This window comes from Rhinatrema bivittatum, chromosome 2 (assembly GCF_901001135.1).
Source record: "Rhinatrema bivittatum chromosome 2, aRhiBiv1.1, whole genome shotgun sequence".
Lineage (NCBI taxonomy): Eukaryota > Metazoa > Chordata > Amphibia > Gymnophiona > Rhinatrematidae > Rhinatrema > Rhinatrema bivittatum.
This window is the reverse complement of record NC_042616.1, coordinates 85,279,523-85,300,577: the sequence shown is the minus strand read 5'-3', so window position 1 is coordinate 85,300,577 and position 21,055 is coordinate 85,279,523. Positions and strand designations below refer to the sequence as shown.

The following is a 21,055-nucleotide window of genomic DNA, read 5'->3' as shown; positions in this document are numbered from 1 at the left end:
TGAGCTACACAGCTACAAGAAAAAGTTTGTAGAACCACTCCAGGCAATGGTCTCTCTGGGTGCAAATTTCTTTATGAAAATTCTCTTCAAATGTTTTCTTAAATATTGAGGGACCCATGCCCTTTATTAAGTTCTAAATCTTAAGCTCTGAGTTAGTTGGGAGGTTGCGGATAACTAAATCAATCTGTACTCTTGATCTGCTTGAAAATAATTTAATGCAGTACATCTAGCAATTTCTTTTCTTTTATTTCTTGAATTATAAATATTTCATTGTTTAAAATCTCATCTCTCTGTTTACGTATTTGAGGGCTTGAGTTGGCATTTAGCATTGTGCAATACTTTTTTGGTAATTATTTTTCTTAATCCTTGCTAGTTTATGTTTGAGTCATAGCCATTGTCAATATTTTTTCTTTCAAGAGGTATTGTTTTCTTTTTTTAGAACTTTTCGAAAAATAATACGTTTTAGAAAAGGAATTGCAGTTCGGTGCTGCATTACATAATGTTTCCCTTCAAGCAAAAACAAAGATAATTTTTAAAGAAAACTGAATGAGATTCAATAATTAGATTATCTATAAATAGTTATATAACTATTAAAAAAGTTTTCATCTAGTTAATAAAAGACATGCAGTTTCTTTCCATGAGTAAATTATGTTTTGCTTTTTAAAGGAGAAGATTTGATTTACAGCTATATTGCAGATCAGCCACAGAATATCACAGATTTGACCATGGAAATCTGTAAGCCTTACACAGAATCTACCCTCAGGCTACCATAATGATGTTCCTATATAGCTAATCAATTACTGCACAGGGCAAAAAGAGCAGTGTAACTTTTACCAACACCTGCCCTCCCAACCCTCCGCATACACACACACACATACACCCTTCTCTTCAGTGTCATGCATGATCATGTTACAATTTAGGTACTGATATGTGGAACCTTTGTTAAAAAATGTTACAGTACAGGCAGCAAAGCCATAATGCACTTAATATTGTTCTGTAGATGATTATAAAGCAGTAGGAATATATAATATATACCTTATTCTCATTAATTCTTTCATTCATTAATTATGCAAATAAAAGTGAGAAACTAAAATGAACCTGCTCCTCTGCATTTTCTGCAGTGTTTTAATGATCAGAGTACCAGATGTGTAAGTCCTCTCTCAGGTTATATATATATATATATATATATATATATATATATATATATATATATATATATATATATATACACACACACACACACACACACACACATGTACATCCAAAATAAATAAATATTATGTAGAAAACACAGAGTGGAAGAGATGCTGCAAGACAGAAAGGCAGCATAGCTTTATCGCAATTGAGACTGCATCAAGAATAAGGTCAAAGTGACAATGAAATATAGCTTTGATCCCTGCTTTTCACATCATGAATTCCTGCATGGTAAAACTAATCCTCACATGTAGCCTACTGTGTAGGGAAAAATGAGGACTTTCTAAAGCGATAGTACTGCATGAGTAGCCATCCTTGGAGCTTTGACGGCAGGTTTTTAATTACATATCTCAAGGGGGGGAATGTTTCTTAGAACAGCACTTTACAGAAAGGTGAAGCAAATTAAAGCAAAGCTGAGTTAGACAAAAGGCACTAGCAACAAATCAGTTTGCAAGCAGTCCTTACGTAAAACATATTCAATATTGCCCTGTAACCCTTCAGATGTTCCATCATTAAATAAAACCATAAGTTGTAAATTCTCTAGTCTATGCTGACACGGCGCATTCCCTGAATTAAACAACATAATTTCAAACAACACAAATGGAAGTATCATGTACCTGCTACACCGGGTATCTTGTTTAATGGATATCCAGTGATATCGTCTTCTGTGTTTAAAGAGAGAGTTTTCCGGCGGAAGAAGGTTACATATGCATTTGGTATAAATTTGTACTTACATGATCTTCTTTCACAGATTTCTCCACAATAACAGATGGCAGCATTAACCCTGCAGGAGAAGCTGGGTTGGAGTATATCCCGCCAACAAGGGAAACAACGCCATTGCAGTCCACAGAGCTATTCCTCTTTCCATTATAGATGAAGTTTGGCGTGGCAGGATGAGAGGGGTGACTTGCTTGACTTTGGATGCTATGACGCCGTCCCATTCGTGGAACAAGCAGGGACCCTCGATGGCTTTCACTTTCCCCAGCATTGCTGATCTCGTCATCTGCAAAATCAGTTTCAGAGCCAATGTCCCTGCCACGAATTCGAAAACTGAATATGCTTCCATGACTGATCCTGCGCTTAGGGAAACTGGACTTGGGACCATAGTTGATACCAAGAAGTGACTGGAAATCCAACAAACAAGAAAACTGAAGTCATTGACTATTAATAATTGCCTAATAATAATCTTCATTTATATAGCTCCACTTGTTCTTAGAGGTTCTCAATACATTTCGTGATCAATGCTCCTCAAAAATATACATTCACTCACTTTTCAGACAGACCAATCTATTTACTACTTCTCGGCTTGGGTTTAGGGCTTACAGGACAGGATGAAAGGGTCTGAGACAACTGCGGGGCATGCAGGATGAAGAACCAGAGGGGTCTTGATATTAACTGGGAAATCTAGTGGACTAATTGGAAAAACTGGATTGCCATTCACGCGAGCATGTTTTAAAATGTGCCTACATACACACATAAAAGCCAGCAAAGCCCTAGAAAACATATGCAAAGCACATTTTCTCGAGCAATCTCTTAAGACTAAATGCATACTCATACATGTGAGATGTAATTTAAAACATATGTGCACAAGTGCGCTCTTTAAAATTGCAGCGTGTCTCCACCCACAAGACGGTATGCACGTGTATGGGTGAATGCGCACTCATTTTAAAATTAGCCTGCAAGATAGCAGTCCAAACTCAGTTGTGTATGGTAAGTCATGCATTAATTTCTATAAAAGATGCTCAAATACATGGAATTATGACATGATATCAGCAGGAGGCAGAAACTGAAAAATACAAAGAAAATATTTCTGTCACAGGGTGCTGTGCTGGAAACAGGGAATACCCCCTCAAAAGCAGTGTAGGACTGCATGGCTGCAGCTTAGATTATCTTCTGCCTAGCCAGTTCCGCCGCCCCCCAACACCACCTACAGGTTGTGCTCTTGGGTTCTGGGGACCAGTAGGTCTTGGCTTTGGTGGTTGAGCATACTGAAGCTGGAGCAGGCTGGACAAGACTGTACAAGGCTAAAGGCTAGAACAGGCTGGGCTATAGGGAGCAAGGCTGGGCTGGGCTGGAGCAAGGCTGATTCTTGGGGCAAGTTCAGGAGAAAAACAAGGTTTAGGCACAGACTGGGTCCAGACGAGACAATGGCAAGACAGGGGCTGAGACAGGACACAACAGGACCAAATAAGGACAGGATTAGGCAAGGCAGGCAGGATGAGACAACAATGAACAAGGAACACTGAAGCCTGAAGGTAGGGTAGGAGAAGGCCCAAAGGCCACTAGACATGGGAAGGCCTAAGTAGGCCAAAGAGCTAGGAACAGGAGAATAAAAAGCCTGGAGACCACAAGCTTAGAAGAGAGGCCAGGTCAAGGTGCCAAAAGTGACTCTATGAAATGCCAAGGTGATTCTGGCAAAGATGGGCTAAATGGGTCCCAAAACTGGGTGTGGTGCGATAAGCGAGGAGGAGCTTTGGCAATGCTGGAGTAGAAGCTCGCCGAGGCTCCCCAGTTGAGAGGAGGATGCACCGCAGCGAGAGTTGGGTAGCTAGCGAGGAGATAGCTTGGGCAGCTGGGGGCACAGCTGAACGGAGACTTCTATCGGTGGGGAGGTGTCACAGCAGACTGGAACAGGGCACAGTGAGGCTGCATGCCAGGTGAAACCATAACAACATCTTTACTGATAAAATAACAGATGCTTGGAATCGTCTACCAGGAGGTAATAAAAAGCAAAACCAGTGATAGAATTCAAGTATTTCTAGGACAGATGCAGAGGAAAGTGGTAATGGAAAGGTAGGAAGATGATTGGAGGCCAAGTAGGGTCTATGGTGTCATATCAGGTAAGGGCATCTGGACACATTTGGTGGGCTGAGTTCATTATCAACAATTACTGTATATTATGCATTTTTAATAGTAATAATAATATATTGAATGCTGGAAATGCAAGACAGAGAGCCAAGAGTTTGGAGTCATTGAAGAGAGAAATTTGGGAACCATGAAGGAAGACAACTAGGAGTTACCCTGAAAGAGGAAGGAGATGTCAGGAGATATTACAAGCGATGTGAAACAGTATGAAATTCACCAGGTGAGGAGGGAGTGATATTTACATAGGGTTATATAACAAGCAAATACTATTTCTGTTAGGGAAGTTGAGGGAAGGAAACTACTGCAGTAACGGGTATATACACACTTCAATACTATTACCACCTCATTACAGGTTTGGATATAAAGTTATTTGCCTAGGTGACATCCATTCTTTTCTTTAAAAAGGGATCAATTTAGTCAAAATACATAAATAAGTTCATCTCTCCTCCCAGGTTAGCCATGATTGGCTGAGATCAGCTTGCCAAAACCAATGAATTCTCTGTGGCATTTTTTGTAAAATAAGTTGGACCAAAGTCTTAGAATCTTACAGATCCATATTCAGCTGGTGGTGGCCAGACAATTGGATAACGCTCTCCAGGTAACATTATCCAGATATTCAGCCTGAATCTGCTCTGGGTAACTTTATGGTAGCTATTTACCAGGAGGGAGTTACCTAGATAACTTTGTCTGGCCAGCAGTGAATACCAGAGCTGTCCAGAAAAAGTAAAACTATGCCCCCAGCTCGGCTTCTTTTTGTCTGGGCATAAATTTGCCTGGGAAAAATTTAGATAATTTAACTCACTGGCTAGTGTTATTACAATCAACTGAGTCTGCTAATCTGTCTCAGACTGTAAATTAAGTTCTAGATTATTCAAAAAAACTGGAAACAGTGGCAACTTGCAAGCAAGAGAATCAATTATGTCAAAAAGATAAGCATTTTTCAGATACTTTCTCAATTATTTCAATCTTTGCGTTATTAGGCTTACTTCTGCTATTTTAAAAAAAACAAAAATATGGTAAACAAAACATGATAAAGAAGAAAAGAGGACAGTTGCCTTTAAAATAAGGAGAGAGGTTTCTTAGCCCCATGACTGTACCAAATTGGCAAAGGACTCAGTCTTTGATGTCCCCTTCCATCAGTTCTTTTCCTCTCCATACAAAAATTATATAAATCACACATAGAATAAAGGCTTTTTTTGTATAATTTTGAACTTAATTTATGGTCTGAGATTGATTAGCAGAAGCAATAGGGGATGTGCTGCTAAATTTAGGATCCTAAAATATGGGCAGACCCAAAAGTAAAGTTAGGGGCCAGGGAAACTAAGTTGATTTCTAGCACCAAGCACCTAACTTAAATGTCTATAATTAGGCAAATACATAGTAGACCTAAAATTAGGTGCCTCAGTTTTAGGCACCTTTATTCAATTAATTTTCAGGTTAAAACTTAAGCACCTAATTTCAGATGAATTTTCACCATATTTTAGGCCACAAAAACCGAAAATTGGCCTTGAAGCAGCTACATTGAGAGTTACTGTTAATCTGAGTCCATGAAATGGTGAACATAATTCTAGCCCACTACAGTAGGACACGGCATCTGGCTTGCTTTAAATTATTTTTTTTGTTTACGATAGCTCTGCTGAACATTTTTGCTTAATGCTCTGGTTTCCCTCTATTTTTTCTGTTTCATTTCGTTTGGGATTCCCTTAAACTCTGTTGGGTTTTTTTTTTTACATAATTCTACTGCATGTAAAGCATTGTGTGGGGGAGGGGGGAGGCGGTTATTTGTTCAATAAAATTTTTTTTCCATAGGCCCAGAAGGGAAAAGTAAGTCCTTTTGAAAAAGGCCCAGTAGCTCGACCTTCAGGTTTGCCATCTATCTAAGGATTTCTATGCATAGAGCATAGATAACCAAATAGAAAGACTAAAGGATAGCATCCACTGATAAACTGCCAGCATTCCTTATCTATCTCCCTATACAACGAAAAACTTATTACTGCGCAAAAAAAGACTTGAGATCCAGGAGAGCAATTACCAACTTTCGTAGGCTGTCATCAGATTCAGATTTGGGAACCTTTGAGTCTGTACCGTATTCTTCCAGTTCTGAAGATTTATTTTGTTTTCTTCTGTTCTTTTCTTCTTTGGCATCTTTGGAGGTAAATGGTGACATTTCAGCAGAACTGTATGACATCGTATCATTTCCTTTCGTAGCTGCTGCCTAGAGTAAAAAAATAAAATCTTGCAAATAAATATGTGTAGTCTCCCTCTGCAATGTGGCTGTCTCTTGCTTTCCTCCTAATTCTGATTTAGTTCAAGCTTCTGAGTCTGGATTCAAAACAATCAGCGCTAACTACCTCTGAAATCTGATATCTGTTTTTTTCAACCCAAATCAGTAAGCTAAGACAAATACTTGCAAGTCACACCCTCCTTTTCAGGCTTAAGTGCTAAAAAATTGTTAATGTTGCTAAAGAGTCTCAGTACAGTAAAACTTAATCATAAAACTAAATATCAAATAACAACTGAAAATAATATACTGTCTATAGATGTTATACAATAATAACCATCAGCATTCTTAAACATATTGGGATAAAGGAGCAAATAATTAGAGTAAATGGTGCATATTGGTTTAAAGGAAGGCAAAATGATTGTTTATGTATAAGAAATTAGAGGAAGCACATTCATGGAGGTTAATTGTTCGGAAAGGCAAGCTGAAATAAATGTGTTTTTAGTAATTGTTTAAAGAGCTTAGGGTCTTTGGTCAGACATATATGAGAATTCAAAAGGGTAGGGCCATAAATAGAGAAGTCTGTGTGTGTGTTTATATATACGCATCAAGAGGGAGACAGACAGCAAGTAGGATGCAAAGCAGTTGTGGAAGGTGGCAAATGCATAAGAACAGAAGAAATGCCATTCTAGGTGAGACCATCAAGCCCAGTATTCAGTCTCCAACAGCAGCCAATCTAAGTCACAAGTGCCTGGCAAGTACCCAAACATTAAATAGATCCCATGCTATTAATGCTGGCAACAAGCAGTGGCTATTTCCTTTCGATTAATAGCAGTTATTGAATTAATTTTTTTTTATTATGTTTTATTCAGAAGAAAGGTATTAAAACATTGTAGAAATCCTAGAAAGAAAAACAAATCGCACAGTCAAAATAAAACACGAACAGAAAAAATGTTCATAATATGCATTTTATATGCATTTTATATTTAAAACAAAGAAAAATGGTTAAAAGTTAAATAAAATAAAATAATTAGATAACTGTAGCCTATACTGGGATTTTAATCCCAAGGGAACACAAACAAATGTATTTTCTTCAGGGCTGCTCCAGCTAGCAATTTTCTCCTATGCTTAACTCTTAATCCAGAGGGGGATTCTTTTTATGGAGGGAAGCTCTCACCAGGGGCTGTATTATGTTCCCATGCTATGGTGTGCAGAGAAAAGGGCCTGGAGGAGCCGTTGGCAGCTGAAGATGCTGCGGGCAGCTGTCAGAGTCCAGGCTGGCAGTGGCTGAAGACTGAAGAGAGGCTGCGGGCCACCGTCGGTACTCAGGAAGGCGGTGGCTGAAGATGGGACAGAGGTTGTCGGCCACCGCCAGAGCCCAGGTCGGGTGCAGCTGAAGATTGCAGAGAGGATGCAGGCCTCCACGCCCATCCTGTAGCACCCATGGCTTTTAGGTCCTCCCTTTACCCACCGTTATGGCAGCTATGGCTCTCTGAGGCCCTTCCTCCGCTCACCATTTTAGATTTAGAGTTAGATTCCGCTTTTTGCACTTTTTCAGCACTTCAAAGTGGATTACATTCAGGTACTGTAGGTATTTCCCTATCCCCAGAGGGCTTACAATCTAAGGGGCAGATTTTAAAAAAGTATGCCGGATTTTAAAAGATACGCGCGTATCTTTTAAAATCCGGGGTCGGTGCGCGCAAGGCTGCGCAAAATCGGCAGCCTGTGTGCGCTGAGCCGCACAGCCTGCCTCCGTTCCCCTCCGAGGCCGCTCCGAAATCGGAGCGGCCTCGGAGGGAACTTTTTTTTTGTCCCCCCACCACCTTTCCCTCCCTTCCCCTATCTAACCCACCCCCCAGCCCTAACTAAATCCCCCTCCCCTATCTTATTCCATTGAGTTACGCCTGCCTCTTGCAGGCGTAACTTGCACGCGATGCCGGCTCCCTGCCCCAGCACAGGCCGCTGTGCCGGAACACTGGGCCCCCGGACTGCCGTCATGATTCGGCCCTGCCCACGGACCGCCGCCACGCCCCCGGACACTGCCCCGAACGCTGCACCACCCCGACACGCCCCCAAGCAAAGCCCTGGGACTTACGCGCATCCCGGGGCTTTGCGCGCGCCGAGGGCCTATGCAAAATAGGTGCACCGGCGCGCAGGGCTTTTAAAATCTACCCCTAAATTTGTACCTGAGGCAATGGAGGGTAAAATGACTTGCCCATTCCCCTGGCGGAGGGAAGTTCTCATCCTACCTATGCTCATATCTTGCGGGATGAGGCAGCCAGCAGACCTCCCACCACTGCCTCTCACTGCAGCTCGTTGCTCTCGCATCAGATCTGCCTCTCCCAGCGGCAGGAGGCAGCCAGCAGAACACCCAATCTGACTCACCACTGGCTCAAGTCTCCCATTGTTCTCTGTTGCTGGCTCCCCTCTTGTTCCAGCCAGCAAACAACAGTAATTAGAAAAGATAAGATGCAGCAGCATCTTGGTCTGAACTGGAACCTCTTCCCTCACGAAAGGACCTCTGAGAGAATCAACAGGCAGCCCTGCCAGGATTTCACCTGTCCTGACCACCAATGTAAGCAAAAATATATTAGCTTATTTACAGGTGAAAGGGGATTAAAGCAAGCATGAGAGAGTGCAAGTGAGTCAGTGAACATATGTATGACTGTGAGTGTGAGAGTTAGCATGTCAACCACTGAACATGTATGTGAGTGTAAGAGAGCAAGCGAGCTAATGAGCATGTGTGTGAGCAAGATTATCAAAGATCATGTGAGCTTGTGAGCATGTATGTGAATGAGATCATGAGAAAGCATGTGAATCTGTAAGAGCATAAGAGAAAGTGAGTGAGCATGAGAGAGTGCGAGTGAACTAGTCAGCATGTGTGTGAAAGAACATGTAAGCCAGTGAGCATGTGTTTATGAGAATGAGAGCAAGAGAATGTGACAGTGAGCATGTTTATTTATTTATTTTATTTTATGATTTTTATATACCGGCATTCATGTCAATACATATCACGTTGGTTTACAGCATAAATCAAATGTTGGTTACTACATTTGCGTATAAAAGGAGGATAACTGGAGAAAGTTTTGAGGAGGAAGAGCCTTTCATTTTAAAATGGGGAGGAAGCGAAAAATGAAGGTATTAACATCTACACCGGTGGCAAAAGAACAAAGAGGACCGATGGACTCACACTTAATAAGAAGGGTGAGTTACACCTCCAAGGAGGTCCCTCAAAATCTTTCTTCTTCGTCTGGGGCTACAGCGAGTCCCGCCCACGATCAGATATCCATAAGCACCTCAAGTAGTGTAGGGGTAAATCCTTTAGATACCCCGAACACAGCTGGGGTGGTGACAACTGAAGATAGGGATAAAGATCCTCTGGACCAGGTTGCAGCCAATATTGAAGGTGTGGAGGAGGGAGCGGCCGCACCAGACCCAGAGAACATATCCCTAGTCGACATCTGGAAAGCAATTACAAACATGGAAAAGAGGCTCTCTCAATCCATGGCCCAAGCTACTGTGTTCTCTACTGAGATAAAAGGGGAACTGAACGACCACAGGAAAAGAATAGAACAAATTGAAACTGCTAATACTGCTATGAATTCCCAGATAACAGTTTTACAGACCACTGGGACTACTTTCATCAAAGATACTTTGGTTATATATAAAAATCTGGAAGGGTTAGAAAATGATATGCGGAGGAAAAACTTACGCTTTTTAAACTTTCCTGTTACCCGACTGTTATCGGCGCAGGAATTATTTAAAAAATATCTTAGAGAAATATTGAGTATTACATCGGAAATTCCTATTTCTAAGATATATTATCTATCAAATTTTAGGAGAGAAGGTATAGCCCCAGAAGGTGGAATAGATGTGTTAGCTGATAATAGCCCTAACTTAACATCATTTCTTGAGGCTTCTGAAGATAACATCCCAACAAGGGCAACTTTGATAGTTACCTTTGTTGCTGAGCAGGACAAAAACCTAGTCCTGCAAAAATATTTTAAAAATAAAAGTTTCTTGTTCTGTGGTAAGATAGTTCAAGCTTTCCCTGATGTATCGAGAAATACTCAGATGAGAAGGAAACAATTTCTTTTGATGAGACAACGAGTGTTGGCCCTAGGGGCCACCTTTTTTCTCAAATTTCCATGTAAGTGTATTATAACACTACACAAAAACAAGTTTGTTTTTCTTGATCCTTCTCATCTAGAAATTTTTCTTAAGGATAAAGGTAGCTGAGGGAGTTGTAATTGTTTATATGGATATATTGTATACTGGTCAGAAATGTATATTCTCCTGAGAAGTTCATAAATGTATGATTATTTTCCTATGATTTTATGTTTTCAGTAAACTCCCCATAATGTGGACTTAATTATTGGAAATGCGGAACTGTAATGATTTCCTAAATTTGAGTGAGATGTTATTAGAAGCCAAATTTACTTATTTTCTTTTCATGTAAAAATGTATGAGAAATCAAATAAAGTATAAAATATAAAATGTGTCTCAGCATAAGCTAAAATACAAAAACTATGGATCAAAGCACATTTTTGTGCATGAGAACATAAAGGAGTTTGTGTGAAAATGACTAATCCACAACAATTTCAGGGTAATTGGAACCCAGAGTTCCAGGTATGGAAGCAGGTCATTTTTTATCTTTACTTATAATTATTGGGTTTTATTTGTGTCTGCTGTTTTGGAATAATTTATTGGTGTTTGAGAAATTTAAAAAAAACATGTTTATATGAGTTTTAATGATTGATATTCTATTCATCAGCTGTTTTGAAATATTTATTTTAATTATTTAAAAAAAACTTATATTCTTCTTATAAGTATGGTTTTGCTATTATGATTATTTTATATTTATTTAATTAAAAATTTTAACCCACTCAATCTACAGTTCTGGGTGGCAAACAACTTACATTTGCAAAATTCATATTTATTGATTTTATAGTTTGATGTTTCATGTGACATGGTGATGATTTTGTTTTCCCATTGCTGTACTACATACAGATTCTGGCTTGTTGTAGTTTCCAGTTCAGTTTTGTCTGCATGTTTCTATTTATACTTTATGGTCTCTTTATTCTGTATCTGGAGAGGGTCTGTCTGTTTCTACATGTGTGACCAAGGTGTATAGTTTCTGTGTATAGTTTCTGTGTCGGGATAGATAGCAGCCAGATTTGCTCTGTTTCCCTAATAGAAGGTAAATTGGTGTTTAGGGTCTGGTGTAATATTTGCAGTGTTACCTTTTCATAGGTAGGGATATTACTGTTTGAGTGCTGACAGTTAGTGCTATCTTTGTATGGGGTATCTACTATATTGTAATTCAGTTTACTCATGGCTTTCTGAGGGCCAAACCCACACCCAACATGCTTTCCAATAGGTCTAATACCATTTGGTTGCAAGTGTCTGTTTTGCAAACTTTTCTGGTTGGTACCACAGCAGTGCATTTAAATAATATACATGTTATAAGTGATATTTTTACCTCAGAAGTTTGTATTTTGTTCTTTTTCATGTAAAATCTGTTACTACAAAAGCATATAGGTCTTATCAGGCTAGGTGACATCTGAGTATCTAACTCCATTCAGCAGCCATCGCTTAGCCAGCTAACTACTTAATTGGCTAGGTTGTTAGCCAGGATGGGAATGTAATGGGGAAGAGCAGCTTATCCAGCTTACTTAGCCGGAAATGTGCCGATTTTCAGCTAAGTTAGCCAGATAAGTTAGATCTAGCAGGTCTAAAGTTAGCTGGATATACTTATCCAACTAAATTTAACCTTTTCTGGGTGTATATATAGCAGCATGGCCATGACACAGAATATCCTGGCTGTTAGCCGGATAAGTTTATCTGGCTAACTTAACTAATCAGCTGACTTTTAATTATCGATCATAGAATGTGTGGAGAGGGTGGGTTCCAGGATGTGTGCAAGGCTCTAAGGTTGCCCTATGGCAGCTAATACCTTTGCCCCAGTCATGGCTATATTGGCTTCATGTGGGAAAGCAAAATTCCATCTGGATCTGTGCTGCTTTGGGTCCGTGGATCTCCCCAGTCTTGGCCAGGGTTTAATTTTCTCTTTTTAAAAGCCCAGGAAGAGGGTCACATTATGTGGTGAGCTGTGGAAGTATTTTGCACTAGGATCCGAGTGTCATGCTTCCAACTTCACTTTAAAACGAGCTCACTTGGCTCCCAATGCGTACCTACCTTACTCCCACCATACTCTAATGGGTGGTGCTCTTTTGTTCGGTGGGGAGCGTGGTGGTTTATTCTTGTTATCATGATTAGTCTCTAGCTTCGGTCTTCTAGGGGTCGGCCTGTGTCCTGCTTTTTACATTCCTGCTTTTTACATTCCTGCTTTTCGCATTCCCCCATTCTCACCCTATGGGTCTGTGTTTCATCTGGAAGTTTCTAAGGCCCGGTGCTTTCACTCAAGGGAGGGGGGGGGGGGGGGGGGGGGGGAGGGGTTGGGAGGCAAGGAAACGGAAGGACTTGCCACAGGGCGAGAGTTTCAGGGTGTTATGATGTTATGTTTTCCTGTTGTTAGTTTTGAAGTATATCAGGGAGATTATTGAATTGTTTTCATGTTTACCTTGTTTTCTTTACACTCTGTAACCTTGCTGACACATGAATGATCATTGGACTGTATTCCATTGTTTGCTCCCACGGGGGTTTGTTTAAAAATTTCAATAAAAATATTGTACAAAAAAAAAACAAAAAACTGCTATTTCAGCGATGTCTCCTGCCCGCTTTTTTCCTCATTCTCTTGCGTGTATGTCCATCGCCCTGTACATGCAGAAATCGCCACTGGGAATGCCCATTAAGGGAAGCAAGAAGGACAAAGATAAACCCCGTGGGATGGAGTCTAAAATGGCGCCCCAACCAGACCCAGCAGCAGGGAAAAGAACCTGTTGTATAGGAGGTGGATCCTTGGGCTGAGGTGGGGTTGACGCAACCCGTAGGCAAGGGCTTATGGGTCCCCACCGTCAGCAGGCAGAGTGGGCTGAAGCTGGAGGCCACTGGAGCTTCACCTATACAAGTCCACGTTCTCCTCGGGTTGAGCCTTCGGGTGCCGGGGCTGGCAGGACTTAGGCGGGCCTCAAGGTTGAGTATAGGTAGGAGATGGTTCATCCCAGAGACAGCAGCCAGCAGGTGGCGTGGTCCTATCCTGGACGGGATGTGGAACAGGAACTCAAGCACCAAGGGACAAGAAGGAACTGAAGGTGCCTGAGCAAAGAAAGGCCAAAGGCTTAATAGTCCGTGTCCAGAGGATAGGGACAGAGGCGTCACTGTCAAGATTGAATGGAAGCTGGCAGCACTTGGAAGGTGCAGCAAACAACATGGAACTCTGGACTCAAGAAAGTCTGAGGCGAAGTAATTCGTAGCAATGGTCAAGACACGGAGAAGGCAGGCGTGGTGAGACGTAGCAAGGTCAAGGCATGGAGAAGGCAGGCATGGTCAGATGCAGCATTGGTCAAGGCATGGAGAAGGCAGGCATGGTCAGATGTAGCAATGGTCAGGCTTGGAGAAGGCAGGTGAAGTCAGGCATAGCAGAGGTCAGGCTTGGAGAAGGCAGGCAAAGTAGGCGTAGCAGAGATCAGGCTTGGAGAAGGCATGCGAAGTAAGGCGTGGCGGAGGTCAGAACCAGGTAGTCGATCCAGTAGACAGACGAGATGAAAACAAGGAACAGGAACCAATCACAGGAACAAGACAAATGCAAGGCAACTAGAACTCGGAAACCGGAACAGGAGACCAAGGCGACCTGTTGCAAAGGCAACGCTGAGGAGAGCTGCCTAAGTTTTTATATGTTGAGGGAACTGACTTCAACATCCAAGTCCGCAGCCAGGTTCCCGTCACGGGCCCTTTAAAGGTTTCACTGGTGCGCGCGCCTAGGGAGGGGTGCAGCGCTGGCGGCGTCTTTCCGCGAACCCCGCGGAGAGGCCAGACGGAGGCATCCTGGCTGGAGGTTCCGGAAAGCGGAGCAGGACCGGGAGGAGCTGGTTGAAGTCCGAGGTCGAGACTGGCGGCCCACCGCCACCAGCAACGAGGAGCTGGAGCCTGAAGCTTGTGCAGGTGAGAGGGCCGCACTGCGGGGCTGCCGCGGGCGGCAAGCATAACAGAACAAGCATGGCGGCTGCCTTGTGGTGGCCTCTGTTAGCCAGCATAGCGCCACGTTCGAGCCGTTGGATCACAGTCAGTTATCGAGACATGGATGGCTGGTTGGGTGGTAGGGGAAGGAGGTCATCTTCTATGGAACAGTACCTTACCTTACCATCAAAGTTAGTCCCTTTTAGATGGCATGATCATTGTGGAGGTTTTTTTTATTGACTAAATATCAGCAGAGTAGAGATGCCAAGAGAACTGAACTGAACTCCTCTGCTGTGGTCATGTTGTTGGGACAGTGTTGCTGGCCATGAACACTGAGCTTTTATGGCCTGCTGCTGCGCTTTTCTGATAAAATTATATCCCTCTCTTTCTTCTGATTGTTAGATACTTAGGAGTTTTTTGTTTTGTGTTAGATCTTGGGGACATGACACTCACCCACAATTATATTAGGACCCTCTTTCCCTGTTTTCTAGGGAATGTTGGATGTTTTGAGGGTTGGGGGAATGGGTGGGAGGATGAGGGGTAAGGGAACTAATACCTGATCTAGAGCTTTAACTTTACCAAACTCTGGAAATGAGGCTATAGATCTTCTTAGGAGAAGGGAAGATTGCCCTGTGAGAGAAAACATTCAGTTTTGTTGTGGAGATCTTGGAGCTTCTTTGTTATTTATTTATTTATTTAGGATTTTTATATACCGACATTCTCAATACAAATATCAAATCAGGTCGGTTTCCATAGAACAAAACTGTCGCGGTTAAAGCGTTATATTAAACAGAGTTTCTGAACATAAGAACATAAATATTAAATATCTTTCTGCCAGGATCCTTTCTCAGTCTCTGTCCTCCTCCACTGCAGGGGCTCGTGCGGTCGGCACAGCTCAGTCGGGGCAAGAGCCCGCTCACCCCTCCCTTCTGTGAGCCAGCAGTTAACAGTGAACCGGGAAATTAAGAGAAAAAAAGGGACAAGAGGGCTCAGAAACCTGCAAAATAAAGAGAAGCAGCAGGACCACGTGGTGAGTGATACTGCTCCCACCCCCAACCCAGCCGTCTAGCCCAGCACTGTTTTCAGGCCCTTAAATTGCAGACGCTCCCTGGGGCGTCGCGCACCCGAAGGAGCGCAACCTAAGGGGCCTGCCCATTAGTGCGCTCCTTTGTGAGTCTTTGTGAGGATTCAGACGAAAGGCCCTCCTTTCGCTACACGACCCCACCACAACAGTGCTACTCGCCCCTTCGTGCAGACCCAAGTGGAGACTCTGCCTCTAGTAAGGCTCAACTTTTGCTTCGCCTCCATTATTGCTTATTCTGCCCTCTTCTACCACAACCTGGTGGTTCAAGCATTCTGAGAAGCCTCAGAGTTCCACCAGCTATCATAGCCACAGGCTCCTCCCTTTCGAGCCCCACTCGATCTACCAGCACTGCCCGTAGTTCCAGTAGCCAACATGCGATCCTTCAACATTCCTATCTTCTACAACCGTCTGAGGAGACTCCCTAAGCCCTACCCACATTCACGCAACCGACAACAGAGGATCATCCCCATCTCTATAACGCCTTGCACACAACTACTAGGCCTGGCACTTTTCTCACTGACTTTATTCAATGCTCAGTCCATCTCTAAAAAATCACACATCCTCAACGACCTCCTAAACGATACTAAACCAGACATCTGTGCTATCACAGAAACCTGGTTAAAAACTACAGATACAGTACTTCTAAATCAGCTACCTACCCAGGCTTATGACCTACTCTCTATTCCCAGGATCAAAAAAAGAGGAGGAGGGCTGCTCCTAGCTGCCAAAAAAGGATTAGGCCTGACCCTACAAGCCACAATTACAACAGCCAACCTCGAATTTGCCCTCTTCAAATCAAAATACCTTCTAATCGGATTGATTTACGCTCCCCCAGGAATTCTCGAGGCAGACCCATCCCCCTTCATTGAACTAGCCGCCAAACATCTTAATGCAGGAAAACCAGCGATCCTCATGGGAGACTTCAACCTGCACGTGGACGTCCTACCTCGCTCCACCAACTGCGAAACCCTACTCTCCTCCCTCGGCCACATGGGGCTCAGGCAAATTGTCAACGAACCCACCCACAAGGCAGGTCACACGTTAGACCTCATTTTCTTAAATGAAAGAATATCGTCCGTTAACAATCCATCATGCCTATAGGTCCCTTGGACGTACCACCGAATCATCTCCACGGCTCTAGAGATCATGGAACACCCTCCCCAAACTACACATGCAACCTCAGTCGCCATCAGAAAACCCTGTACTGGAGAAATCCTCAGCTCTCATTTATCCAAAGAACTAGCTCAACTAAACCTCTCAGACGTCAACGCTGCCACTACCTCATGGATCAACATCACCAATAGGGTGGCTGATCAAGTATGCCCCATGACCACAAAATTGCTCCATCCTGAAAAGGACAACAGGAAACCCTGGTTCACGCCGGAGTTGAAGTCGCTCAAACAAGAGCTAAGATGTAAGGAACACAGGTGGCGAAAAAACCCGTCCACTATTACCCTCTTGGCTTATAAATCTTGCCTAAACTCTTACAGAAACATCATCAATATAACCAAGAAAGAATTCTTCTCAAAAAAGATCCACCACTTTATCTTCGACTCTAGAGCTCTGTTTTCCTATGTGTCAGCCCTCACTAAACCAACTACCCCTCTTATACCAGACACACAAGCATCCACAAAGCCAACGAACTGGCGGTCTACTTTGAGAAAAAAATAGACACCCTCCTCGCTCCTCTCAAGGTGCCCTCTCCTCAACCGAACTACCCTCCCACTACCAGCACACAACACTCTCACCCAACCCACATGCAATATAAAGCAACTACAGCTTCGATGGCTTCCCTTGAGCAGACGTCCGCCTTAGAAATTGAAAACATCCTTAGGAAGATGAAGCCCTCATCCCACCCACTTGACCACATCCCATCCAATCTACTGTTCTCCATTCCTAACATCATCGCTAAACCGATAGCAGACATCATAAACTGCTCGCTCTCCCAAGGTCAAGTCCCTGACCAACTCAAGCTTGCTATTCTCAAGCCTCTCCTTAAAAAACCTAACCTTCCACCCACTGACCCAGCTAACTTCAGACCAATTGCCAACCTCCCAATGATTGCAAAAATCATGGAGAAGGTAGTAAACAGACAACTATCCGAATTCCTAGAAGAGAATGTCATTCTAACCTCCAATCAATTCGGATTTCGAAAGTCACTGAACACTGAATCTCTACTAGCCTCGCTTTCTGATAACATCCTCATCAACCTGGAAAATGGTCAACCTTTCCTTCTCGTCTTACTGGACCTCTCCTCAGCATTCGACACTGTGAACCATACCTGCCTCATTCAGCGTCTAGCAGATATTGGTATAACAGGTTCAGCGCTCAACTGGTTCAAATCTTTCCTTGAAAACAGACAATACAAGGTCAGGATTAACAACAAAGAATCACTCCCTATCAGATCAAAGCTGGGGGTACCTCAAGGATCATCCCTTTCACCAACACTATTCAATATTTATCTCCTTCCACTCTGCCATCTACTATCTAACCTCAAGCTAACACACTTCCTATACGCGGATGACATTCAGATCCTCATCCCGATAATGGAATCCCTCCACAAAACGTGGTCTTACTGGAACAGCTGCCTTTCGGAAATCAAAAACATGCTAACAAGCCTCAACCTCGTGCTAAATACTAGCAAAACTGAAATCCTCATAATAACTCCAGACAAGTGCTCTCTATTCAACCCAACTAGTTCCACCCAACTCTCCTTCACATCAATCGACCACACACCACAAGTAAGAGATCTTGGTGTACTTCTGGACAACCAACTCAACTTCACCAAGTTCATAAACAATACTACCAAAGACTGCTTCTTCAAATTGCAAGTCTTAAAAAAATTAAAACCTCTTCTACACTTCCAAGACTTCCGCTTGGTACTACAATCTATCATCCTCCCTAAACTGGACTATTGCAACTCACTCCTCCTGGGCCTGCCAGCCAACACCATCAAACCACTTCAGATGGTCCAGAACGCAACAGCCAGAATTCTCACTAACACCAAAAAATGGGATCACATCACCCCTATCCTCCAAAATCTTCACTGGCTGCCCATAAAATTTAGGATACAATTTAAATCCCTCATGATGATTCACAAGGCTCTTCACAACATCTCCCCCCTCAACCTATCCTTCCAACTACAGCAACACGTCTCCAATAGACCGATCAGAAGTGCATACCAGAACATGCTTCACACCCAGCCAACAAAAACCTCATTGAGGAAACGAGCTCTGTCCACTGCAGGTCCCCATCTTTGGAACCTGCTCCCACCGGACCTCGCCAAGAACCATGCCTTCCGACATTCAAAAAGAAGCTAAAGACTTGGCTATTCACTCAAGCTTTCCCTGAGAGCTAAAATCTGGTGAAGCGACAGACGATATACCTACCTCTGTACATATGTTCCTGATTTATGGTTCCTGATTTATGGTTCACAGTTACATTTAATTGAGTTTATGAAAGTTCTCTTTTAATAGTTTTCCTGTATACTTGTGTTAATGTATTCTGCCTTGAGGCGACTGTTTTAATGTATTTCCGCCCTGGAGGCGACTGTTCAGTTCCTTGTAAACCGGTGCGATATGTATTCTTTACAGGAACATCGGTATATAAAAATTAAAAATAAATAAATAAATAAATAAATATTAAATAGACAACAATAACTCGTCAAAATAACGTGAATAAATGTAAGGAATAGCTAAAAGAGGGTAGGCTAAATAGAGATAGGGATAACCTTTGTTAGTAGGGTTCTTATGAATCCTGTGGTTTGTACTTTATTTAGAAAGTAGAATGTGGGGCAAGCTGGGGGCCCTGCATGGTATTATTCTACCACTGACAGATCTTCCCTATACTTCAGCTATAGTGATGCCAGGTGATGCTACTCAGGTGGTTTCTTATAATGTGAATGGTCTAGGTTCCCCAATAAAAAGAAAGAAGGTTTAACATTACTTGAAAAAGTATAATGCTGCTATAACCTGCATCCAAGAGACTCATCTCACTGAAGCGGAAAGTAAAAAGCTTAAGAGAGAGTAGGTTGGTGCTACTATTCCATCGCCAAGGGAAAGAAAGCAGGGGTAGCTATCCTCGTTAATAAAACTACTAATTTCCAGGTTAATAAGATTTTACAGGATTTGGTTGGTAGATTTTTACTACTCACAGGGTCCTTGAATGGCAGGGAGGTTTCTCCCTGCTGCTTGTATGCATCAAACAATTACTCTCATGAATTTTTTTCTATTTGTACTCACCCAGTTAACATTACATGCCCAGGGGCTCCTAATTGCTACAAGGGATTTTAACTATGTTTCTGATCCGTTTTTAGACAAATGTCCCCCGGGTCCCCTCAGAACATCAGGAACCACTAAAGGAGTGGTGTTTCTTTGTGCTGAACAAGGGCTTCTAGATATCTGGTGCACACTTCACCCCGAAGAAAGGGATTATACTCACACATCTAGAGCCCACGCCTCCCTTTCATGAACAGATTAATTATTGGTAACCTGTGAGGGTCTTTCTATGGTCTCACAAATCGAAATTGGTCCACAAGTTATTTGCGACTATGCTGTTATTTGGGTGGATTTAAAATTTTCCATCCTAGAAGTCAGTGAATGAATTTGGAAATTCCCCAGTTTTCTAAAACACAATGTTGAATTTCAATCCTTCCTTCAGCGGAGATGGGACGATTATATTTTTCATTTCCCCCTCAAATGAGTACATAAGGAAATAAAATATTGGGGAATTCAGATCACAACGAATCCTAACAAAATTTACTCAGTTAATATTCATCTGTTAATGAGTAGTACATCTCACTCCCTAAAGCAATGGCAGAGATTACCATTGTCCCTTTCAGGTAAGATACTATGATTGAAAATGATGATCCTGCCTAAATGGCTTTACATCTTTCAGATGTTACTGATTTGAATTATAAAACAAGATCACAGAAATGTAGAGAAACTATTTCGAAAATTCTTATGGAATGGGAAGAGAGCCAAGATGTCTTTGAAACACTTTACCCAACCCTTAGTCCAGGGGGGTTTGGGTTGTTCTAATTTGAGATTGTATAATCTTGCATGTATGCTAAGATTTCTCAGAGATTGGATCTTGGGAACCTCACACTTCGTTCCTTATTCCCATTTACTAGACTGGTACAACTCATCCTCACTGAATAGTTTGCCACAAGTAGCTCATGCCCTAGTTGCGTCCGATTTACACTCACATGTCATGGTAACAGCTAACTGAAGTGCCTGGTTGTATCTTTGTTCTTTGCTTACTCTTTCACAAAGATTCACTCCCATTCTAACATATGTGATAATGGTATGTTTGAGCATATGTGATATTGGTATGCATCCTAGGGTTCTGAAGGAACTAAAAAATGAAATTTCAGATCTATTAGTTAAAATTTGTAACATATCATTAAAATCATCCATTGAACCTTAAAACTGGAGGGTAGCCAATGTAACCCCAATATTTAAAAAGGGCTCCAGAGGCGATTCGGGAAACTATAGACCAGTAAGCCTGACTTCAGTGCCAGGAAAAATAGTGGAAACTATTCCAAAGCTCAAAATCACAGAGCATATAGAAAGTCATGGGTTAATTGAACACAGTCAACATGGATTTTCCCA

At 42.3% G+C, this 21,055-nt stretch overlaps 1 protein-coding gene across 13 annotated transcripts in view; it reads right to left on the bottom strand.

The window, feature by feature from the left end:
• The window catches only part of LOC115084076 (sodium channel protein type 5 subunit alpha-like), a 1,049,386-nt gene that overhangs the window by 653,158 nt on the left and 375,173 nt on the right, over positions 1-21,055 (bottom strand). For all 13 annotated transcript variants that reach the window (XM_029588401.1, XM_029588411.1, XM_029588408.1 and 10 more), the window contains exons 11-12: positions 6,092-6,274; positions 1,929-2,318 (exon numbers count right to left, since the gene is read on the bottom strand). In XM_029588401.1, coding sequence (XP_029444261.1) covers positions 1,929-2,318; positions 6,092-6,274 — 573 coding nt within the window. The remainder of the gene's footprint in view (positions 1-1,928; positions 2,319-6,091; positions 6,275-21,055) is intronic.